Genomic DNA, 23,911 nt, shown 5'->3' on the forward strand with positions numbered 1-23,911 from the left:
GCTAGCCCAGGACTCGCTGAGCTGGCCCCACGCTTGCCCAGCATCCCAGGGCCACCATCCTGCCGCGTCCCGCGCGCTTTCTGCCCCGTCGGCTCGCGGCAGCGGGGGCTGCGGAGCGGGAGCCTGGAGCCGACAGGCGTCACAGCCAGCGCCCCGGCTGCCTGACGGCCGCGGCCGGCCGGTGCTGAGCTGCCCCAGGGCCTCTCCCCTCCCCACGGCACTGCGGAGTCCCCGAGGAACAAGGAGACGCTAGGACAAGCCCAGCGAGCTGCCCTGCTGCTTTGCGTCTGAGCATCCTTTAAGGGACAAGCGGGGACAGGTACCCCCCCCCCCCCACAGCCTGGTGACTTCCCAGGATGCAGGGACCAGGACCATGGGCTCAGGGAGGGTTGCTCAGAGCAGGGCAGTGGCCCTAGGACCCTGGCAGAGGGGGACTGTGCAGTGGTGCCCAGGACAGAGGCAGCCCGGTGAGCTCAGAGCCACCGACTGCAGCTGCTGTTGTTCTCCCTGTCCCAGACAATGGCCCAATGTCCCACGCCACGGGGCCTTGTGTTGGCCCTGGCACACGCACAGGATCCCATTGTGTCCCTGCTGTGGCACAGTGCTCACCCGCTCCCATCAGCTGCACCAGGGGAGTTCCCTCCCAGTGGACAGGGGCATCTCCTAGGACCAGGAGATGTTGGAAAGGTCAAATCCTTTCATCCACACCCAGCACCAGCGAGGAGAGCCTGGCTGGTGCTCCCAGGCTCTCCACCCACTCAGGGAAGAGCTCCAGGGCTTCTCCTGGTCCTCCACCCCATCACAGCCTGGCTCCATCAGCAGGGTCAGGGAAGGAAGAGACCCTCCATGCTGGCAGAGCCCTGCTGGCACCAGGGACAGAGCTGTGAGAAGCTGGCAATGGGATGGGAGCAACCCACCCTGCTCATTGTACCAGATGCAGCCCCTCTCTCCACTCTCACTGGGTCTCCAGGGGCCACAGCAGCCCCACAGGACAACCCCAGCCTGTGGGAGCAGGGACAGTCAGTCCTGCCCAACCATCCCCTTCCCTTCCTCCCTGGCTGGCAGGGAGCGGGGGTACTGCAGGGAGGAGAGTGGTGTCTTGGCAGATCCAGCCCTTGGCAGGAACTGGCCTGGCTGGAGGGTCCCAGCCTGGAGCCAGATCCGGCCAGCAGGAGCTCTCCTGCTTCCTCCCACCACAGGCAGCCCCGCGGCAGGACTCCAGCAGGACAGGGTTTGGGGACAGGGGTAGCACAGAGAAAGCTGGTCCCCACCTGTGCAAACACCCACATCCCCACATGTCTCATCCCCCAGGAATGAGGTCACTGCTGTCACTACTGTTTCCTTTTATTCTTTGCATTTGTACATACATGGTATAAAACCCTCCTCTTCCACCCGCCGGCACGGCCCTGCCAGACCAGCCCTGCCACGGGGCTGCCCGGGGACACCAGGGCTCACCCTGGCTCATGGGGGGCCCAGATGTCCCTCCCATGGGGGACAAAGCCACATTGCCATTGGCATCCCTGGGAGCACCCCAGAAATGCCCAGGCTGTTTGGAATGTTGGGCATCTGGGTTGGATCCATCCATCCAACCGAGGGACGGGGAGGGACCCCCTGCTGCAGCACGGGGCTGGAGGCTCTCAGTCTGCAGAAGGTCCCTAAGAAAGCTGGGGAGCTGGAGCTGCTCACAGTCCCAGGGGCTGCATCTGAGCTCCAGAGCCAAGTCCTTCCTCATGGGAAATCCTTCCTCCATTAAAATCAAAAGTGAGAGTAAAGAAAGTTAAGTACAAATCAGAGAGCAGTAAAAACCAGACGGCAGGAAAAAAATATATATATATTACTAAAGGGGCTAAAACTTCAAAGCCTCGTCTCGTTTGATCCTATATTGCTTTACACAGGCAGAGGGGAAAAGAGCTAATATCCAAAGTCCAACAGAAAGAACCAAAATCAAGTCTGCTTTCCCCTCCTGGGATGTGCTGGAGCTCTCTGGGTGCTGAGAGGCTTTGGGGCTGTCCCCACCTCGGGAGCAGAGCACTGTCCTGCCATGGCACATCCACTGTGGGACAGGGAGAGGGATCGAGTGAGGAGTTGAGTCTTCCCTGGTGCCACACGTTGCAGCACCGGGATATTCGGCCCCGTGTCCAAGCAACTGCAAATGAGAACCAGATTCCTTGGCCTGGCCGCCGCCTTTTATACTCTGATCTCGTCGTCGTCCTCGTCAGCGAACGAGAACTCTTTGTCAGGACGTTTCAGGGGGCCCCCCCGCTGGCTCGGTGGCCCAGGGATGGAGCTGGATGCCAAACTGCTGTCCCTGGGGTAGCGGCCACTGGTGCCACGGGATGGGCTCTGGCTCTGCAGGGCTGCTGCAGCCACTGGGGAGCTGGGCAGGGTGGCATCTGCCTCCTCCTCGCGGCTCTCCTCCTCCTCAGGGTCTTCATCCTGCTCCCACTGATCCTTATCCATGATGCTTAGGACGTCCCCGAGCATGGAGGGTCCCAGATCGATGTGGAAGGACATGATGGACTCGGCGTGCTTCATGCCCGTCCCGCTCTTGGCCACCATGACGGGCAGCTCCGTGATGTCCCCAAAGTCGCGCTCGTCCAAGCCGGGGCTCAGTGGCCCGGCGGCCGCCCCGTTCGCACGCTGCTGCTCTTCAGGGCTCATCTCCTCGGGCAGCTTCTTGACAGGGCTGGAGGAGAGGCTCTTGGGCAGCTGCCCCGCGCTCCTGTCCACCTCCTTCTCGTTGAGCTGGGGCAGGGACACGGCGTTCTTCACGAAGAGAGCCGAGTCCCGCAGCGACCCCAGCATGTCCCGCCGGTCACCTCGCGTCACCGACTGCGAGCGCTTGCTGCTGCGGAAGCGGCGGGAGAGCAGGCTGGGTTTGGAGGTGCCCAGCTCCTCGCCCACCTCCGGCCCCGGCTCCCCAGCCTTGCTGGTGAGGAAGGAGGTGTCCCCGAAGGCGTCCCCCGCGCGCCCCACGTGCATGGTGTGGCGGAAGTCCCCCAGCGGCGCGCTGATCATCTCGGCCGTCAGGTCGGCCCGCGAGCGCCGCTTGGAGTGGGCAGAGTTGGAGACAAGCTGCTTGAGGATGGGCATGGCTGCAGTGAGGAGGGGGCTGGCAGCACCAAGACAGAGCCGTGTGTCCCAACTGGTGCTCACGCCTGCTGCTCCCACCGGCGTCACTGACAGGTCACTCCTAGGGGACAGGAGAGAAGGACACAGTCAGGCTTTGAGGACACAGAGGGGCACAGCCCTGCAAACACCAGCCCGCACCCAGCCAGGCTGCAAAATCTGATCCCATGCCTGCCAGCTGCTCTGTTCCCCTGGGAATAGCCTCCAAGCAGGACATGGCTCCCCAGAGGACAGGTCTCCAGACATCCCTGAGCACCCCATGTCCCCCAGATGAGAGGGTCCCACACCCCATCCATGGAGGAAACATGCAGGAAAGACTGCAAGAGAAAGGCCTGGGCACTGGGGTGTCACAGGACAGTCCCCAGTGCTGCGCCCCATGCAAACAGGGACAAAGAGGGATGTGGGGCACCCACCATCCCCTCCCTGTGCAGCCCCAGCCTGCTGGAGTGGGGCACAGCAGTGCTCAAGCCTCTGGGAGCTGCACGCCGAGAAGATGCCTGGGATTTTTTTTTTTAATTGGAAGAAAGCGGGGAGGAGCAGACGCCAAGAGGAATTGGAAACAGACGGCAGGAAGTGTGTGAGGAGCACACAGAGCCCCCGGGAGGCACCACCAGCCAAGCGGCAGGATGGAGGGAGCTGGGATGGGGGACAGGAATAGGCAGTCACCCCATGGGAATCCCCCTGTGCCCAGCTCGGCAGTATGGGGACATGGGGACATGCCTTCAAGCACCCCAAAGCCCTCCACACAAAGCTCCTGGCTGAGCCCATGTGTGGCTGTGCCCACCCCCCCACCCAGCCACTTCACTGTCACTGCAGTGACTCAAGAGTGGCAGAGATGACGAGGACACTGGCTGCTCAGGATGCAGAGAGGCACATCCCTTCTTCCCATGGTCACCTCAGTGCCACCAGCCACCCCCCCATCCAGCCCAGCACCCATGGTCCTGCAGGAGGGGACAAGGACAGCAACCCTGTCACCGCATCCCGTGCTTCCCCTGGCGCCAGGCAGCCCCAGGTGGTCCCGGGAGAGGCAGCCGGGGCAGAAGGGCTCACAGCCGCCCGCTTCCTGCCTCCGGGCACCGCTGGCGACACCGCAGCCCCGTGACGTGCATGGGAAGGGACCAACGTCTGTCCCCCAAGCAAGCCTCGGAGCAGAGGCTGCATCATCTCCATTGCCCACCCAGCCCCAGTGTGCAGCTGAGGGGCTCTCCGGGGAAGGCTGGAAGGAGCCCCAGCCCCTCATCCCATGGGCAGCAATGGCAGCGCAGTCCCTGCACAACCTGGCCCTGTACCAGCTCAGACGGACACTGAGCAGGCACAGCATCTGCCCTAGGGTTCCCAGCACAGCTGGGGAAGGGTTCCCACCCCCCATCCCACCCCAAACCTGCCTATCTGTCCCTCACTGGGGCCTCAGGCACGCTGCAGCTTGGCCAGTCCCAAGCAGGCAGGACGGACTCTGACCCCACGCAGGTGCAAAGTCCCGGTGCCCGGCACACCCAGCACAGCTCCCACATGGAGCTCCCCCTGCCAGGCTCTCACTCCAGCCCAGCAGAGCCTGTGTGTGTGTGTGTCCCTGTGCATGGCACAGACACTCTCCCCTTCCCGTGGCTCCTTCCAGCCCGGCATTCCTCCAGCCTTTGGTTTTACATAAAACAAACACTCCCGGCAAGCTCCCCAGCTGGGCCAGGCAACCGTGCTGCTGATTTAGGCCATCTGGGGACTGTCCCTCCCTTGTATTTAGATTTCGGGGCCAAGTTCAGCATTTGTGAGATACTTTACAAGCCTCGTCCAAGGGGCCACCGGGAGGTTGGAGTGTTACTGGCACATCACAGCAGCTGCCCTGGCCAGCAGCTCCCCATCACCAGCACAGCCTCGAAATGAGCCACTGCATCCTCCCCTTGATGCTCCTGCCCTTGAAACCTTTTCATAGTGGCCAAAGTCACCCTCATCCCTCAATGCTTCACTCCCAGCTCATCCCAAGAGGTTATGGCAGCACGGTGGGAATGCTCCTGCCTGCCCAGCCCAGCTGCCGGCCCCATCCTGCCCAGAGGGAGCAGGACACAGAGCCCTTTTCTCCTCCTCTCGCTCTGGGAGAGGAGAGCAGATCCTGTGACATTCCCACTGCCGGCGCTTTCACAAAGGAAACCAGGCCAGGGCGGCTTCGCTGCCGCCTCTCCAGCTACCTACCAGGGAAAGCTGCTCTGTAACCGGAGAGACTTTGCAGGCAGGCTGGCAGGCAGTGCTGCCCATCCTGGGGCAGTGAGCCCAGAGCGTGGCCAAGTCCCAGCAGGGCTTTTGGGAAAGGGGAGGGGACAGGACCTGCAAGCAGGAGTGGAGGAGAAGGGAAATAAAGTGAACTGACAGACCACCGCTGCTTCCCACCTGCCCTCTCAGCCCTTTGGGACCACAAGCTCCAAGGAGCAGGAGACTCAGGTCCACAGAGACACCATTTATCCTGCAAATGGGTGGCTGTTTGCAGGACAACAGGGTCCTGCAGCCAGCAGGGAGCGTGGGACAGCTCCCACCAGGGGCAAGGCAGGCAGCAGGGACTGCATGCCCTGATGGTGCAGGCTTCCACCAGCCTTCCCCATCTCATCCCACTTAGCACCAGTGGCTGAAAGAAAGAGGCCAGTGCACAGGTGCGTATGGGGGAAACAACGAGTCCAGCTGAGTTCCCACCCATCCTGCCCCCAGCTCATCCCGGTCATGGGCTGGGATAAGCCAAACCCATGGAGGGGAAAAGCATCCTGGCCGGCCCAGCAGGCTCCAAACAAGCCTTCCCAGCTCTGCCACACAGGCAAAAGCCCCAGGCAGCACCCTCCAGCTAAAAGATGAGAGGATGCTCTCCCCACCCTGCCGGGTGCTGGGGCAGGGGCTGCTCTGGACCAGTCGGGTCCCTTCATGCTGCCCGGGGCCAGGGAGAAGCCAGGCAGGGAGGACAGGCTGGCTGCTCAGCCCCACTTTTTGGTGTGCTGCCCCTCGGGGATCTGGCTCAGGAGGTCCTTTGATGATGCTTCCTGGCAGACAGCTGCTGGAGACACGGCACGGATCACACCCCGCCACCACCAGACCCGGGAGGGGACCAGCCCGCTGTCACACCCTCACGTCGGGCTCCCCAGCGAGCCTTCCCAGGGCCTGGGGCAGACAGTCCTGTTGGTGCGGGCAGCCCAGGCGCCCCAGTGACCGTCTGTCTCCTCCCCGGCACAGGTGACAGGTCTGGTCCTGTCCGCGGACGCTGCTGCAAGTTCAGCTGTGGGATGCGTGGAGCAGCCCCAGCAGCACTTCTGGAAGCAGAAAGGCAGCCGGCAGCGAGGGTCGGAGCCGGGGCTGGCGGGACAGCTCACCAGGGCTGGAGGCAAAGCTCGGCTCTCGCCAGGTTTATCGGCACGTCGGTCAGTGCCAAGCTGGGGAACTCACCGCCCCAGCACCGGCACGCCGCTGCCAAAAGCAGAGCAGCACTCCCCGAGGGACTGCCAACTACCGAGAACCAGCCAGAGTTCAGCGAAGAACTGTTGGCAGGACACGCCAGAACACGCACAGGACCATAAATCCTCCTGCTTCGGGGCCGCGAACCAGCCCGCGGCTCCCCGGGGCGAGGAGGGGACGTTTCCGGGGGGAAAGGTTATCTCCTGGCTGGCCCCGGCTCCATCTCTCACAACAACAGGGGCTGGATGGGGTCCGACAGGATATCGGGGCTAAACAGACCTCCCGACCTCCGCCGGGCTTCAAATTCCTGCGGTTTCGCTGGGGTGGACGGGAAGTAAACAGGCAGGCTTCCCATGGCTTGGCCGCAGCACCCTACCTGCCGGCGGGGCCCAGCACCCCGCAGGCGGCCAGCTCGGGGGGCCCGTGACCACGGCAGCTGTTTGTGCTCATGACAAAACCCGGGGAACAAAGGGAGAGACCGCCGTGGTCAGCACAACGCTGCGAGCAGCGGCGTGTGGCTGCCTGCTGGGGTCACCCAGGGCGCCCCAGCACCGGGCCAGCCCCACGGCACTGGGGTGGGTGGCTGCCCCCAGCGATGGGGCTTCAGGCCAGCCTTGCTCTTCTGCTCTCCTCCCCCCCAGCACCCAAACCCACCGAATGTCCTCGGTGCTAAACCTCAGCTGGATTTGCTCCACGGTCTCCGAGGGAGCTGCGTCCAAAACAGACTTGTTTACAGCGCACCCTGCTAGGGAGAAAGCCCGGTCCAGGGGTGCAGGGATCTGTGCTGCCTTCCTCTGTGCCTCAGTTTCTCTCCCAGACCACTGACGATCCCGGCTCCCTTTAGAACAACCACCCTGATCTATAAATTCGGCACTTGGAAACATCTATAACTTAACGCTGCTACCACCGGGGTCAAACCAGGGCGACGTGGGCTGTGGCCAGCTCCCCACCACTGGTCACTGCCCACCAGTTCCCAGGTCTCCGGGCACCGGAGCGTGTTTGGGAACCAGCCCCGTGCCCAGGGCTTGCAGAGCCGGGCAGGTCCCTGCTCCCCGGGACACCCACGGAAGCTGGCGTGTGCTCCCCAGGGATGGCGAGCAGCGCTGCGGGGGCCAGCCGGGAAGCCTTTGACCCTGTCCCAGACAGCAGGAGGAAGGGCTGGAGGGGGATTTCGGGCGGCTCTGACTCAGCACCCGCCTGCGCCCAACCCCGGCCGGCCCAGGGGTGCTGCTGGACCCGCTCCAGCGCGGGGAGGATCAGCCTTTCCGAGAAGGGCCGCGGGCAGCCACCGCCCCGGCTCCGGCCACCGCCAGCCCCGATCACCCCGAAACCCACGTCGGGATCGGGAGCGCGGGGAGCCGCGGGGAGCCACGGGCGAGCGGCCGGCGGCGGCCACCGGGACAGGGTGAGCCGAGCCGGGCCGGGCCGGGCCGGGCTGGGCCGGTGCCCCGCTCTGGGCAAACACAGCTCCGCATCCTGTTAACCCCTTCGCCCACCCAGCCGAGAACTGGCCCTACACCCTGGTGGGTGCGGGAGCGGGAGGGGGATCACCACCGCCCCCAACTCGTTACCGGAGCGGGGCTGGGAGCAGCCCGGGGGACTCCGCCCGCCCACCGGACAATAGCCGAGCCGGGACCCGGCTGTACCCCCCCGTGCCGCGCCGAACCAGGCTGGGCTGACCCGGACCCCAGCGTACTCCGGCCCCCCTCCCTGCCCCCCGTACCTGCACGCCCGGGACCCGCTGCCGGCCCATGGCCGCGCCGAGCCGAGCCGAGCCGGAGCGAAACCGCCCCCCCGGCCCCCCCGCCGCGGGCATGATGTCACCGCCTCGCCCGGACCAATGGCGAGACGCCACGTCACGGGGCAGCCCCACACCCTCCATTCAAACCCGAGTGGGGAGGGGGGGGCGGGTGGTACCCCCTGTCCCAGGCGCGGCCCCGCCCGTGGGGGTCCCGGGGATGTTCCGAGGGGAGGGTGTCCCAGATTTAGGGTCATGAGTGGGGTCCCCCGGCGCCTCCATGGGCGGGGTGCAGTGATCCGCAGCCTGGGGGGGAATCCCAGATGGCTCGGGGGGTCCCGAGTGGGTCCCCGGGGGCTGAGCAAGCTGCTGCACCACTGTCAGACAGGCTGGGGGTTGGGGGCGTGGCGAGGGACCGACTCTTAATTGATTACGGGCAATTAAAAGCCATCATGAGGAGGTGGGTCATCCGCGGGGGCAACACCGATGGAGGGGTTCCACTCGTGACCGTCACACCCACGAGGCTGCAGCACCCACATTCGCCATCCACTGTCTCCCATCTCCACATCCCCAGCCAGACACGCTGTTTCGGCCCCCTCGAGGGGGTCCCAGGGCCCCTCCAGCCCGGGGGTCGCTTGAATGGTCTGTGGCCAACACGCTGTGGCGGGGGCACCCCGGCCCCCCCCGGCGCTGGGCTGAAAGGGAGAGTGCAGGGCTGCAGAGCTGCTCACCTTCGGGGATTAAGGCGAGACCTTTGTGGGAGAAAAGGGGCGGGAGAGACCAGATTATCCCGAATCTGCCTAATGCAGCGTTTCTTGCATATTCTGGAGTGTCTGGCGCGCCTGGGGAAGAAGCCAGGCTGGGGGTGGTGAGTGGGGTCCCAGGATGTCCCGGCCGTGAGACCCTGGGAGCTCAGGTACTGGGACACGATGCTGCAGGAGGATGAAGGTTTTTCCTGTCACCCGTGCAAGGAGCTCTATTCCTCTAGCTCGGCAGCACCGGGTGCTTTGATGGCTCACCTGGCACAGACTCTTCTTCCATGGGAAGGGCAGGAGGCCACCTGTGGCACAATCAGGGAGCTGCCACTCCTGGGGGCAGCGAGGCCGAGCGTGGCCCTGCGGATGTGCTGTGGTGGGCACGGTGGAGAGGCTCTGCCAGACCGAGCACCAGGGGAGAAACCATGCTGGGCACAGCCTCTGCCTGCAGCCTGCGTGTCCAGCACCACCCCGCCTCTGCCGGTGCCTGCAGCCTCCTTCCCAGGCCGTGCCGGTTCCCCAGTTCACACCAGTGCCATTTCCATAGCCGGTTTGTTTGGCAAATTTTATTTTCCTTGCTTTCCATATAGAGAAACTGAGGCAGGAGGCAGCGCCCAGTGCCCGAGGTTGAGCAGGAGTCCTCTGGGAGCCACTGCTGGATGCAGCTGTGGTTTGTTGGTGGGTGAGGAAGAGGAGGAGTGTTTGCCAGAGCCCGAGCCAGCAGCTCTACCCACTCATGTGGAGCCAGATCATTTTAATGGCAGGCGGGCACGGCCCAGCACGGTGCTGCTCACCTCACCTGACGCTGTCATAGGAGCACGATTGCTGGCAGAGACAGCACAGTCAGGAGGGATTAACATCAGCCAGGTGGTGGGAGCCGTCACGGAAAGCTCCTGTGGGATGGCCTAGCTCCGGCTGGGAACAGCAGACACCCACACGACTCAAAAATCTGGGAGAAACAGGCTCCCCGCGCTCTCCTCCACGGCACAGCCCTGGGGCTGGATCCGGCCCTGGGGTGATAGTGGCCAGGTTGGGGTGCTGGGAGTCTTGGGAGCACAGAGCAGGCGGCTGCATCGCCCCGGGCCCTCCTGAACCCCTCGCCTTGTGCTGTTTCTCAGCAGCTTTTGAAAGCGGAGAAGAAAAAGAAAGAAAAAAACCTGAAAAGCACTCTGTAAAGCAGGGCAGGGAGAAGAGCCCGCGTTTCCCGGCAGCCCAGTCCCCTCCTCCCGCTGCCAGTGCCTGCCAGCTTTGTCTGCCGACACTGCCTTGGCCGTGCAGGGATGCTGCTGAGCGAGCTGGGTGCTTTCCCGAGCTCCAGAGCTGCAGCAGCGTGTAGGGATGGCCATCCAGATACCCCAGTGTGCCGGGAACGGGACATTGCCCCCGCAGCCCCCCCACGACCCCCTCCAGCCCCAAGGCCCAGAACTGGCTACTGCTAAAAAACCTCCCCAACAGCCCCACTAAAACCACGGACACCGCTTTACACTGACAGACATCAGGTGTCACCCCATCCCCGTGCTGTTTGCCTGGGAGTGAGCAGTTACCCAGCTAACCAGTGCACCCCGGCAGGATCACGCTCACCACTGGCACCTGGGCACCCATGGGTGCACAGGGTGAGTGCCAGGATGAGCCGGGCACAGGTCGGAGCCTGCCATGAGCAGGCTCTTGCTGCAGCCTCCTGCCTTCCCACCAGCGCGCTGCTCTGACCGGCAGCGCTGGCAAACGGGTTCACACAACCCTCCTCCCGCCCGGGAAAACAAACGCCCCGTCACGGTGCAGCAGCTCCGGCTTCCCCGGGGGATCCCACTTGGAGGGTGGCTGCTGTGGGGACCCACCACGGCCGGCAGCACCCATGGAAACCCCCCGTCCTGGCATCAGGGCCCCCTTTGGCTAGAGCACCACGGCATGCCTGGCCCTGCTGGTGCCAGGCACCCCCACCTGCAGGACAGGGTGCACAGACCTGGGTCCTCTCCGCCGCTCTCCTGTCCCCGCCGCCCCGGCACAGCTCTGCTGCCGTCCCCGCCGCCGGCAGCTCTGCCCGCGCCGTGAGCTTCACAGCCTGGCACGGCGCAGGAGACAGCAGGGCCTGGGGCACTTGGGACTCTGAGGATGCGCCGAGTCCCGTCTGGCCCCCGGCACGGCAGGAGGGGGCTGTCCCTGTCCCCGCGGCAAGGGAAAGGTGGGGACACTCAGCTCTGGTACCGCTCGGGTGCCACCCTGTCTGCACAGCAAGGTCTGGGGGTGCAGCTCCTGCCCGCTGTCCCACTCCAACTCGCCAGCCCTGATAAGCGAGCGGTGCTCTGCCCTAGGGAGACCCGCAGGCCATCGCCGACCAAGAGCTGGGAGATAACGTCAAGGTCGATTTGGTCCCCTGGGGGCTGACTGCTACCGACAGCTCACCCTGCCTGTCTGCTGCACGGGCAGCCTGGAGAGCCGGCAGTGCAGGCAGCAGCAGGGCTGGGCAGGGGCAGCCCGGACCTGCCTGGAGGGGTCGGGGCAGAGGAAGGGTTTTGGAAAAAGCTTGCAGGGAGCACCATGCCTTCCCCTGTGAGCCCAGCTGGTCTGGCTGCATCTGTGCTGCAGGGAAACTGAGGCAGCACGATGAGTGAGAGAGATCCCACTAGTGCCCCTGGCACTCAGCCCATCCCTGCTGTCTCCACACCAGGTTTGTGCCCTGCACAGCGCCCAGATCATCCCAGGGAGGCTCCCCAGGGAGCAGAGAGCAAAACCACTACCATGGTGGGATGTGGGATCTGCCTGCATCCATCAGCCCTGGAAAACCACCAGCAGAAAGGGCTCACCCCAGCTTCACCTGCCACAGGGCCTTGGCCACTCCAGCCACAGCCACATGGGCGGCTTCACTTCCCAGCACAGCGCCAGCCCCAAACCTGCCGAGGATGTTGCTGCACCCTCTGGCTTCTCCTCCCCAGGGCAGAGGATGAGCCAGGGCAGGTAAGTGGGGCCTGGGCTCTGCCACAGCAGCTGGGGCTGTGGCATGCCCCCATGCCAGGGAGCACACACAGAGCCCATGCAGCTGCCTGCTAGGACCTGCATCCTGCTGTTCCCACGATGGGGGATGTGTCCAGGGATAATCTTGCTGCTCGCTGGGTTGTTGTTACTTCCAGGGGCTGGTGCATCCCCTTGCATGAGGACTAGTCCCTTGCACAGATAAAGTCCCTTGCACAAGGAGCATCTCTCACACAGGGATCTCACCTGTGTTGCTTGAGTCTCCAGACCTGCTCTGCCCTGTGCCTCCACTAGCTCCGTGTCCCAACCCCGGTGGGAGGAAGGTCTCTCTTGCACAAGCTGGGATGCCTGGGGCTGGAGCAGGGCTGCAACTGAGGGGCAGGATTTGACCAGCCAAATGCAGACCCACCTCCCTGCGGCACTGTGCCAATATCTCCCTCTAAAGCAGGGTGTCAGGGTTCCCTTCACTGCCCAGGGAGGGGACAGGCACCCCTGGGTGCTGCACTCCCTTCCGTACCAGCTCCCAAGTAGGTCAGATGAGTCACCTGCCAGAAATGCCCTCAGCTCCCTGATTACTCTGGGGTCATGGTGACACAACAAGGCAGAGATGATGTTTCTGCTGGTGGCCATGGCTCAGCAGCAATGCCACCAGTGTCTCCAGTTTCTCCCCAGCCCAGTGGATGGGTGCAAGGGGATGCACCACTGGGCCATGCACCCCCAGCTCCAAGCATTCCCCAAATGCAATGCCCCATTCTAGGCCCCATCCCAGCACTGCAGCCCCTGGCACCCTCTGCCTGGTTCCCTCCCTGGTGCTGTAGGGCCAACACAAGCTCAGCCGGGGCAGGGGGACAGACAGACACATCCCACCGACCCCTCCTCGGCTGCAGCAGGGTGACAGAGAGGCGAGAGGGATGATACTCAGGCTGTTTATTAGCATCCCCCTGGCTCAGCCCTGGCGCCACGGCCCTGCCGGGCTGCTGCCTGGCTCCTAGGTAGGCACTGCGGGGGTTTGCTGTGCAGAGACCACCAGAACAGCCCTGGAACCCCTCGGCGTCACCACCCCTGCCTGCCCCTTATGCTTCCAGGCCTCTGCACAAAACCCCATTAGTAAAACCCCCAAACCACCAGAAATACAGATGGGTACGGTCACCACATCACCCTGTGTAAGCCCTCACCAGCCCTGGGGTGCAAAATCAAGGGGTACATCAGCACCACTTGCACCCCACAGGGCTCTCCTGGGGTTTAAGTCCTGTGGTCTCCTTGGGGAGGACTCTGTGTTTGGCCAGGCACAAATGAGAGGAGGAATTCATCGCTGCCTAGGTTCCTGGTGCAGTGGCTGCCTCCTTCTCCCAAAGGTTGTGGGGGTCCAGGGTGGGGGTTGCATGTCCAGGGGTTGTCAGAGCTCCTCTTCTCCTCTTCAGTCAGGGGTCTCTGTCACTGCTTGTCCCCACGTCCTGGGGGAGCCACAAGCAAAAGCTGGTGGAGGGGCCAGGGTTTGGCACAGCAAGAGCCCCTGCACTCAGCCCAGCAGCACCCACAGGCTTCTGGTGAGACCAGCAGCAGCTCAGGAGCAGGTGCTGAGGGTAAAGTCTGATGCAAACACTTTGATACCCCAGGCCCTCCTGCCCAAGAAGTTCATAGCACAGAAAGCTTTGGCCAAGAACAGGAGCTGGGTTTTGCCCCCCAGCCCCAGGAAAGGTGCTTGGTGTTCTGCTCCAGCACTGCCAAGAAAGCAAAACACCCACCAGGGCACTGAGCCTGGGACCACCGTCCCCCTGGCACCGCTGCCAGCTGCAGAGCCTTTCAGCCTCTCCACCTCCTCCTCCTCTTCTCTCAGTGGCAGTTTTTTTTCTTAATTTCTTGGGGATTGCCTTTTTTTTTTTTAAGCTTCTTTTCCTATATTTTTTTCCATTGTTTTTGGTTTTTTTTTCCTCCTGTTTGTTTTTGCTTCTGCTTAAATATCAAACGAAAGAAGAAAACCCAGCGATGGGAGCTCTGGAGCCAGGAGCCAGGCTGCTGGGTGGGCGATAGAGGGTACCAGGCTGGCTGGGGGGGTTGCCAGGGGTCTGGGGGGTGGGAGTCCTGCTGGCTTTGGGGCGGAAGAGGCTGCCCTGCTGGGTGGAGGTGCTGTTGGAGAGGGGTGTGTGGTCGGGCTCCCCCGAGTCGCTCTCGGTGTAGCTGTACGCCTGCGCCCGCGAGATGCCCTTTTGCTGCCGCCGCCACGAGTTGTAGTAGGTGGGATCACTGATGTAGTGGTTGACAAAGGAGTGGGCTTTCTGGTGACCAGAGTCCACCTCGTACTCACTGTCACTGCCCTAAAGAAGAAGATGGGGAAGGTGAGCATGAGGTGGGGAGCACCAACCCCCAGCCCCACAAATAGGCTGAGCTTTCCCAGTCCTCTGTTGAAGATGCGGGTGAGCACGTCATTAAAGGCTTGAGGAGCTGGGATGGCTGCAGCACGGCTAGGGTGTTTCTGCCTCTTGCTAAAAGCAAAATAAAACTTCATACAAAAGGGTTGCAGGGTCCTGGGGCCTGCAGGGGGGTCCCCAAGGCCACGATGGGTGGTTTTGAGAAGCGGGTGCTGGCGGCCCTGCCTCCCCGCTGGCGGTAATTGGATTCAGCTTCCCCTGGCCGTGCACAAAGGGCCCATTGAGGGCAGTGGGGAAGCTGCTCCGCGCCAGCTCCAGCTCCTGCTGCTCTTCACAGCTCCTCAAAAGCCACTCGAGCCCCGCTGAGGCAAGAGGGAGCAGAGCCGGCATCCACCGTGAGAAGCAAAAGAAACAGCCGGTGCAGACAGCGGTGGGGGGGCCACCCGGGGCTGATGCCCCTCCTGCTCAGGGACAGACGTGGGGACCCCACAGGACTTTCCCCCCGGGATTCAGCCTCATTTTTTTTAGCTGCCGCCCAGCATCCCTCCCAGGGCTGATCCTCCCGTGTGCTCCCCAGGGAGCTGCCCGCGGCCGCGCTCCTGCCCGGCCACAGCTGCCCGTTTCTCCGGGAGGAGACAAAGGTACCATTTTGCGGGGCTGGCAGAGCCGCAGCGGTTGCCACCAGCGACCTGGCACAGCAGGACAGTCCCCAGCCCCGCTGCCCTCCCGTCCCCTGCCCCCAGCAGCGCTGGTCCCACCCCCCTGCGGTGTCACACCCCCAGCACACGGGCCAGGGGCTGTGCCAGCTCCGCGCTGCGAAACCATCCGTGCCTGAAAGCAGAATGGGGCAGGGAAGTGGGACTGGCGTTGCTTTCCCAAGTGTGCACCGGAAACCCACGCTGCGGTGGGCAGAGAGCAGGGCTGGCGCTCAGGCAGGGCTGCCAGCGCCGTCCATCCTGCCTCTGCTTCCCCTTGTCCCAGGCCTCCATCCCCACATGCTGCCCTGGGTGGTCACCTGAGAGTCGGAGACCTCGGAGGGCTTCTCCGTCAGGCTGCTGCTCTCGGCGGGGATCAGGTCGTTGTACTTGGTCACGTCCTCATCTGAGTAGTGGAGGCTGCCGGGGCTGGGCCGCGGTGGGGACCTCGGGGAGAGGTGGGTGCTCAGCACGGGTCTCCCATCAGGGCTGTGCCACACGGGGATGAGCCCAGCTGAGCCTCGGGGCAGGCACAGGAATCACCCCGAAGCTGTGCTGAGCTCCCCCCAACAAGGACCCTTCCTGTGGTCCATGAGGTCTCGGGGACTCCCAGCTTTTCACACTGTTCAGCATCCCAGCACATCCAGGCTGGTGCAGCAGCTACAGCTCATGGCAGGGGGGACACGGGGCAGAACAGGGTCCCTCCCCGCAGGGTGCCAGCCCTTCCCAGCCCTGTGCCCATTCCATAGCAAGCACATGCTGCAGAAACCAGCACAACACCTGAAAAACTCCCCCCGGGCCCGGGGAGGGGGCTGCAGCAGTGGGTCCCTACCGGGTGTAGATGCCATTCTTCCTGCAGAAGGAGTTCTTCACGGAGAGGCGCCGGTTGTTCAGCTCCAGGGCAGGGAAGCTGCCCTCATCCAGGCTCACCATCTCGCCGTGGCTCAGGGCAGTGGCCTTGGAGCCATTCCCTGCAGGAGCAGGAATGCTCAGCCTTCCCCAGACCCTCCCCAGGAAGTACAGCATGGGGGTGGGGGGGGAGGTTTGGGGGCAGACCCTGCACAGGGGTTGCTGGGGAATGGTCTGGGAATGGTTGTGCCAGCTCCAGTGTTGGAGAGACCAAAGCCTGGGGATGTCCAGGAGGTGCCAGTCCCGGGGCAGCAGCCCTGCCTGGGCTCATACCCTGACCTGCCCCATGGCTCCCAGCTCAGTGCCTTTGTTTGCTCAGCGAGGAGGTCTGGATTTTCCCCACAATTTGAGCCCTTGATACAGCTAAGAAAACAGATCCGTGTTTGACTAATCCCAGTGACCTCTGCCGAGCCCCCGGGCTGCCCTGCCTGCACAGCTGACGGCGAGACAAGTCGCTTATTTAATCTTTAGCTCCCAGCACTCTCTGGGAAGCCCAAAGCATCTTTATCCGATGTCATCAGGTCTCTGGAGGAGCTGGGCCCTGAGGTAGGTGGGGAAGCAGGCTCCCACCAGCACACCCACACCCGAAAGGCAGGCAGGGCAGCCCCAGAGAGGCTTCTACAGGGTGAGGGCTTTGCACTCTACAGCTGGCACCCCCAGAGGGTCCCATCACCACCTACCAGATCCCTGGTGCTCACCTGAGTCTGACTTCTTGGCGTACTTCTTGCTCTGCCCACGGATGATGAGCACAAAGACGAGCAGGAGAATGAAGATGAGCCCCACCAGGGCGATGACCACCAGGAACCACCACTCCTCGTAGAACGGGTTAGCTTTCTGGGCTGGGGCACAGCAGGGAGGATCAGAGGGGATTGGCATGGAGGCAAACCACTACAGATGGGGAGACCCCACTGCAAAGCATGGGGTCACCTTGGGGAACTTGGTGAGACCTGGACCCATGTGAAGGAGTGGACTAGAGGGGGATAGTAGAAGGCTCTGCAAGGGCAGTGCTGGCAGATGCTGCTGGCAGCAGGATTTGGGGCTCTGTAGGAGCCAGGCAGTCAGTGAGACAGGTTTCAGTGACAGCTATGAGAACAGAGCTGGGATTCTCCCTCCAGCACAGGAGCAGAGCATCCCCCTGGGGACACCCACATGCTGTCCCTGCCAGCTACCTGACACAGAGGGGGACGGTGTGCTGGGGGTCCCGTAGCCGTAGTCATTCACAGCGATGATACGGAAGTCATAGCTGACCCCCTGCTTGAGGATGTCCATGCTGAAGGTGTAGGAGGTCACTTCCTTGGGGATGTCTTTGATGAGGATGTCCCAGAGCCCCTCATCTGGAAGAGAGAAGGGGCCTGGGAGGGAGGGGAACTGGTTCTTCAGGGCACCCCAGGGGGAGAAGCTGATCTCCCTCCATCCAGGATTGTGAGCCCTCCACCATCTGCCCAGACCTCCCAGCCCCCCATGCACCAAGCTCACTGACTGCAGTATCATTAAAGAGCCACGGAGAGGCTCATGGCTGATCAATCACCTGCCCTGCTCATGGCGAAGGGCAAGACCAGGAGTGTGGGGACCTGCTGCCACCACAGCCCCAGAGCACCCCTGGCAGTTCCACAAGAGCCAGGGGTTTCCCTCCCAGATGCTGCCCCACAGCAGAACTGACCCCTGTTAGCGATTGATTGGGTCATCTGAGCTGTGGTCTCTGCAGCAGGGAGAAATCATTGCCTCAGGGCAGCAGCAGCATCAATGGGTTCATGAGCTCCACAGCCCCTTCCCATTGGTCCTTGCTCAGCACCCACTCGGCAGCTCGTGGACCAGCATGTGGCCAACAACCCAAACACCTGGGCTCTGATCCCCAACCCAGCCTGTTGGGTGGCCTGGCAGAGATCAGCACTCCATGCCTCAGTTTCCCTTTCTCCTGAACCCAAGGCACTGCTGGTGTTGAGGTGGGGATGGGATGGGAAGCAGAGAGGAGCTGCAGTACCTGAAGGACGGGCTTCGATGACGTATCTGGTGATGGGCCCTTGGCCAGGGTCCCCACTGGACCAATGGATGGTGATAGCTGAGCCATAGCGGGAGATGAAGGGCTCACCAGGAGGGCCGGGGGCACCTGGGGACCCAGAGTAGAGCTGGAGCTCAGCAGTGATCTGGAGCAGCCTGGTGGCACGTGGCTGTACCAGTTCTGGTGGTACCAAAGGGACTGTCCCCACCACGTCTTCTTCCTCACCATGGCACACCATCCTCCCCTACCTTCCCCAGGCCCCGTGGTGATGTTTGCCTCAACATCTGGTCCATAGGCAAAGGTTTTGGCCCGGACTCTGAACCGGTATGTCACGCCCTCAGCCAGGTCCTTCACCTTCATCCACAGTGGGCTGTTCCCCTTCACGTCCACCGTCACAATCTTACTGACACCTGTGGGGACAGAGGCTGAGCCAGGTCCTCCCCAGAGCCTCCCAGCTGCTCCCAGCCTGCCCCCAGTACCCCTGTTGTGCCCTCACCGTCCACAGGCATGCAGGGCTCGTAGACCAGCCTGTAGCCCTCAAGGATGCCGTTGGGCAGGGGTGGTGGCTCCCAGGAGACGTTCACCGAGGTGGTGGTCAGCTCACTGAACCGGATGGAGCCGGGGGCACTGGGGGCTGCAAGGAGTGGGGTGGCTGGGGCCAGCTCGGCACTCCCAGGGGACACTCCCAGCACTGAGCCAGCCCCTCTCCCTCCTTCCACCCTAATGGAACTGGGGCACTTGTCATCACCATCTCACACTACCCTAGTGTCACCCCCCTGTGCCCCCAACTCCATTGCTGCAAAGACCTGGCCAAGCCACCATTCATGCATGGCTGAGACAACAAGTCTCCTACTCCTTGCCTCTCCTCCTGAGTCCTTCATCATTCCCAAGTCTCAGCCAAGACCTTCATCTCCACATGCCCACAAACCCTCTGAGCTGAGCCCAGGGCTGGTCTCTGCTCAGGATTACAGGAGCTGGGACACAGCCAGCTGGGATGAAGGGGCATCTCCTGGACATCACTGGAGCTGGACCCATAGAAGCACCTCCCCACAGAACCCAGGGGCAGGAGGGTCCAGATGCAACCATGGGGAATGAAGGGTGAGTGGCAGCCATGCTCTGGGCCCCACCTGCCTGATGCGTCCGCCCCTGGACAGGGGGGCTGCGGGGACCATCTCCCGCGGCGTTGAAGGCGGCGACGGTGACCCAGTACGAGGTGTACCCGGTCAGGTTCTTCAGCTTCACCCCCGTCTCCGGTAGGAAAAGCGTCTTCACCCGCGCGCTCGCGTTCTGGCGCTGGGCTTCCCAGAAGTGGATCTGCGGGAGGAGGAGGAGGGGGCATGGAGACCCGGGTGATGCAGGGAGCCGGCCCGTCTGCCCCCGGCTGCATCCCGACAGGATCCCGGCAGGATCTGGGTAACATCCCAGGGGCGACAGCGCCACCTGCCGCCCCGCGGCCGCTCAGCACCAGGATGGGACATTGGGAATCTCTCGGTATCTCCCCAGCATCTTTCCCTGACACCCATCACCCCCTTAAGACACCCAGCATCTCCATGGCATCTCTCCGGGACACTCGGCACCTTTCCAGGACACCTGGCATCTCTCTGGGACAGCCGGCATCTCCCCCGAATCCCTTCCCCAACAGCACACATGTGGGGCACCCATCATCTTCCCAAATCCAACAACACACAAAGCACCTCCCAGGGGAACTCAGTACTCCCCAGTGACACCCAGCACCCTGTGCGTTCACACTCCCCCCCTAGAGCCTACCACCTTCCCAGGGCACCCAGTGTCCCCAAGTTCCAGCTCAGTGCCAGCTCCCAGGTACCTTGTAGCCCTGGATGTCCCCGTTCTGGGTCTCGGCGGGTGGCGGTTCCCAGGTGACATCCAGCTGAGTGGCCGTGGCCGCCTGCACTGCCACGTTCTGTGGCGCGCCGGTGGGCACTGCGCCAGAGGAGGGGACAGTGTCACCGCCCAGCCGGGGCCAGGGAGGGGCCAAGTAGATGCTCCTCCCGGGGCTGCGCTGCCTTGTCTTGGCCCCAGCGTGTGGTGCCAGGGCAGTCGAGCCCCCTCCCAGCCATAGGCAGCCCACCCGCCAGGCAAGGCCGGGCATGTGGACTTACCTGCTTCACCCACGAAGACCTCCTGGGGGGGACTGGGGGGCCCCTCGCCCACGGCGTTGTACACGCTCATGCGGATCTCGTAGCGCCGGTGCTTGCTCAGGTCTGGGGGGGGAGAGACGAGAAGTGGTGAGCAGGGTCCTCTCCGCAGGTGGTGGGGCAGGGGGTCCAGCTGCCCCTGGGGGACATGGCAGAGTCCCCCTCGCTGGAAAGGAGCTGAGTGTCCCCAGGGAGCAACTGGAGCAGCAGGCAGAGGTGTCCCCTGGGCACCTATGGGTCATCCCGGTTCACCCCACGGCACAGGCAGGCGGAGGGGAGGGACGCACAGGGGGGTGGCAGCAGGGACATGCAGGAGGAGCAGGGAGTGATGACTTACTGTCCAGCTCGTACTGGGTGAGGGTGACCTCGCTGAGGTTGTGCACGGCGTACACGGCTGGGTGGCACACGCAGGGAGAGCAGGCAGCTGGTTAGACCCCAGCATGGCACAGGGTGGCTCCCACCTCCCAGCACCCATCCCAGCACAGCTGCCCACCCCAGGGTGGACGAGGGGTCCCCTGCTAGGGCCCTGCCACCCCCAGATGACAACAGGGTTGTCACAGCACTAAGGAGCCTTTCAGCCTCAACCCCTGATGGGCACAGGCTGTGTCTGGGAATCGGGTTCTCCACAGTGGTCTGATTGTGGCTGAGAGCAGTGTATGGAGCAAAGTCACATCTTGGGCTCTGTCCTCATCACTCTTGCCCCTGCTGCCCCAGAGTGGATGTGACCCTGTTGCCTTTGGGGTCTGAGGATGGCAGCACATGTGGACACACACAGCAGGACACCACACAGACACCTGTGTTAAACACAGACACGGGGACACCCACACTACGGGGACAAGGGGCTGCACACAGAGGGACTGAGCCAGCAGCATCACAGACAAGTGTGTTAGGGACCACCGACCAGGTGGCACCAGGGGGCTAGAGACAGCTCCAGGCTGGTACCAGTGAGAGAGCACAGGACGATGCCCTGCCTTGTCTTCCATCCATCACTGGTAGGTCACCCCAATGATGTCCAGCTGATGACCTGTCCTCCCCCCCCCACTCCTCATGTCCCCAGGCTTGGAGGGGCAACCAGTACTCACGGGTGAGCTCTGCCCATGTGGCACCAGGGTTGCTGATGCTGCGCAGGGAGAAACCACGTAGAGGGTCAGGCACCAGCTCCCGGTACCGGAGGCGGAAACCCAGCAGGATCCCGTTGATCTTGTCCTCGGCCGGGGGCTGCGGGGGAAGAGAGTGGGTGCTGTTCTGACCCAGGGCTCCCCAGCACCCCAAGATGGCTGTCCCCACTGTGCCTCGGTGCCATCTCCCAAGGGGGCTAGCTGCCGATCAGGGCCAGTAGTGGAGGGGACAGTACCTGCCAGCGGATGAGCACTGAGGTGGTGGTGTGCGGGGTGACGGAGAGGATGGTGGGGGCTTCCTCAGGGGCTGTGGGGGAGAAGTGGGCAGTGAGGCTCTGGAGATGCCCTGGACATGGGGGGATGCCCTGGGCACGGGGGGGGATGCCCCTCTTCCTGCCCCAGGAAATGCAGCCCGTGCTGACCCGCCTGCAGGGTGGTGAGTGACTCGGACTCCTCGCTGTACTCGCTGTCCCCAATGTCATTTGTCGCCTTCACACGGAACTTGTAAGAGGTGAAGGGCTTCAGCCTACATGGGAGAGGAGCAGGATGAGGACAGTGAAGCTAGCAGGTGACCCCAAGAGCCACCTTTCCTCCCACATCCCAACCTTGGTGCAAGCGCTTCTGATGGGATGGGGAAACCGAGGCGTGGGGCAACCACCCCAGAAGCAGAACCCATCATCTCCCGGCCTCCCCACCCCTGCTCAGGGCCAGCCCCTGCCTCACCTATCCACGACGAAGGCAGTGGCGTTGCGGCTGACGGAGGCAGAGTGCAGCACCCAGTGGCCATCGGGCAGCTCGCGGGTCTGCACCGTGTAGTACCGGACCGGGGAGAGCCCGTCGCTGCCCGGCTCCCAGGAGAGCAGCACGCTGCGGGCACGCACCTCCTCCTGCTGCGCCAGCGGCTTCCCGGGGGGCTGCGGGCGGTCTGGGAGAGGCGGGGGGGCTGGGAGCACTGCGGGCACACCACGAGCACCTGCAGCCCCTCTCCGCCGTGGGCTGGGTCCCCCTCCCCATTACCTCTCTTCTCCGTGGTCACCACAAGGGCTTCGGCCGCCTCGCCCCAGCCCTTGCGGGTCTGCGCCGCGATGCGGAAGAGGTAGGTGGCTTCGGGCCGGAGGCCGGTGGCCGTGTACTGCCGGGCGCTGGGCTCCAGCACCTCCACGGCAGCAGCGCTGGCTGTGGTGGTGTTGAGGCAGTGGGAGACCTGGTATGCTGTGGGGAAGGGATGGTGGGGCTGGTGGAGGGGACACCATCCTGGTTCTCCTCCGTGCCTCCCTCCTCCATCCCTGCCCACACACAGGGCCACCCAGCAAGGACCCAGTTTCAGGGCTCCAAGAGGCTCAGGGGATCTTGGGGAGCTGGTCTCTGCCTCCCCCTGCTCCCATAGGGTCTCCACACCACTCTGCAGAGCATGGTGGCATGGCACAGCCAGGATGGCTCCCCACCTACCCAAGATGATGCCATTGGGTGCCGCTGGTGGCTGCCAGATGAGCCGCACCGAGGTGGTCCTCACTTCAGGGAAGAGGATCCCCACAGGGGGGCCTGGCACTGAAGGGGGGAGAGATGGGGTTCATGGGGGAGTGCACAAGTGTGTGTCAAGTACCAGCTCCCATCCCCTAGGAAAAGGAGCTCTGGGTGTCCTGTTCAGGGAAGACAGGGATTGCCCCAGGGAAGGCCTCAGGCTCCCAGGGAACCCCCCAGCCCACTTGGGTCTCTTTGCACATCCAGGTTCTGTTACCCACCATCATCCAGCGTCCTCTCGAGGACAGGTGGCCGGCTGGGCACACCATCCCCCATCCTGGTGAAGGCCAGTACCCGGATCTCATACAGGGTGTATTTGCCCAGCCCGCTCAGCTGGGCGCTGCGGGAGGCATTGCCCTCTGCCAGCCAGAACTGGGCACGCACCTCCGAGTCCTTCTCCTTGTACATCACCTGCAACAGACCCCGTGGGACATGGCTGGGATAAAGCAGCATGGCAAAGACTGGCACAGAAGGGCACCATCTCTTGGAGGTGGCACAACTTGAGACCTGGCAGCCTGCAGGGTGATATTTTTCCCCCAGGGAAAGCCACGTTTCCCAGGTCTGTGGTGGGGGCTGGCAGGGCACAGGCAGGGCTGCAGGCACAGCCACAGCACGGGGCTGTGGTAGGAGCTCACCTTGTAGCCCAGGATGAGACCATTGCAGTCTGCCTCGGGGATGCCGTTCCACTGGACCAGCATGCTGCTGGAGGTGGTGGCCAGCGCTGACACGTTGCTGGGGCCAGAGGAGGGCACTGGGGGGGTAATGAGGGAAGGGGATCAGTGGCCAGATCCAGCCAGGGTAGGTGCCTGGTGCTGAGGGGTGGGCAGTGGTACCTGACTCCCGGGTACGTCCCACCACCCACTGGCTCCAGGGCCCCAAGCCGATGGCGTTGAAGGCCTGGACCTGCACGCGGTACTCGGTCCACTCCTCCAGGTCCTCGATGGTGAACTCCCGCTCCACGCGGTCGCGGACGACGTGCACCGCCGGCTGCCCCCGCCCGTCTGAGCGCACGTACCGGATCTTGTAGCCCACCGAGTCGGGGTTCCCATTGTACTCCTGCTCCAGGAGGGGCTGGCCCCAGCCAACACAGATGGGCACTGTCACCCCCGAGCTCCCACAGTCACCCCAGCTC

The 23,911-nt window shown here is 63.4% G+C and overlaps 2 protein-coding genes across 3 annotated transcripts in view; both read right to left on the minus strand.

Moving 5' to 3' along the window:
- Nucleotides 1-1,326: 1,326 nt before the first annotated feature.
- On the minus strand, nt 1,327-8,351 carry CDC42EP4 (CDC42 effector protein 4). 2 transcript variants are annotated; one of them, XM_051635194.1, is made up of 2 exons: nt 8,276-8,351; nt 1,327-3,193 (listed from the first exon to the last, which is right to left on the minus strand). In XM_051635194.1, exon 2 carries the CDS (start codon nt 3,091-3,093, stop codon nt 2,188-2,190), a length of 906 nt encoding a protein of 301 aa, XP_051491154.1. In that variant the 5' UTR covers nt 3,094-3,193; nt 8,276-8,351; the 3' UTR covers nt 1,327-2,187. The 2 variants fall into 2 exon arrangements, with proteins under 2 accessions (XP_051491154.1, XP_051491155.1); XM_051635195.1 differs by lacking the exon at nt 8,276-8,351 and adding an exon at nt 5,314-5,459.
- A 4,991-nt stretch (nt 8,352-13,342) lies between these two features.
- SDK2 (sidekick cell adhesion molecule 2) overlaps nt 13,343-23,911 on the minus strand; it is a 47,118-nt gene continuing 36,549 nt past the window's right edge. Inside the window, 21 exon segments of the mRNA XM_051635188.1 lie at nt 13,343-14,327; nt 15,397-15,523; nt 15,909-16,047; nt 16,684-16,824; nt 17,155-17,319; nt 17,967-18,092; nt 18,233-18,394; nt 18,481-18,618; nt 19,112-19,298; nt 19,810-19,925; nt 20,105-20,206; nt 20,478-20,534; nt 21,223-21,358; nt 21,495-21,565; nt 21,681-21,784; nt 21,982-22,183; nt 22,276-22,470; nt 22,708-22,806; nt 23,001-23,190; nt 23,415-23,530; nt 23,613-23,850. Coding sequence (XP_051491148.1) covers nt 13,974-14,327; nt 15,397-15,523; nt 15,909-16,047; nt 16,684-16,824; nt 17,155-17,319; nt 17,967-18,092; nt 18,233-18,394; nt 18,481-18,618; nt 19,112-19,298; nt 19,810-19,925; nt 20,105-20,206; nt 20,478-20,534; nt 21,223-21,358; nt 21,495-21,565; nt 21,681-21,784; nt 21,982-22,183; nt 22,276-22,470; nt 22,708-22,806; nt 23,001-23,190; nt 23,415-23,530; nt 23,613-23,850 — 3,165 coding nt within the window. The 3' untranslated portion in view covers nt 13,343-13,973.

The sequence above is a fragment of the Apus apus genome, chromosome 17, assembly GCF_020740795.1.
Source record: "Apus apus isolate bApuApu2 chromosome 17, bApuApu2.pri.cur, whole genome shotgun sequence".
Lineage (NCBI taxonomy): Eukaryota > Metazoa > Chordata > Aves > Apodiformes > Apodidae > Apus > Apus apus.

Coding starts and splice junctions, on each gene's coding strand:
- CDC42EP4 (XM_051635194.1), bottom strand. CDS start 3,093: ATGCCCATCCTCAAGCAGCTTGTCTCCAACTCTGCCCACTCCAAGCGG.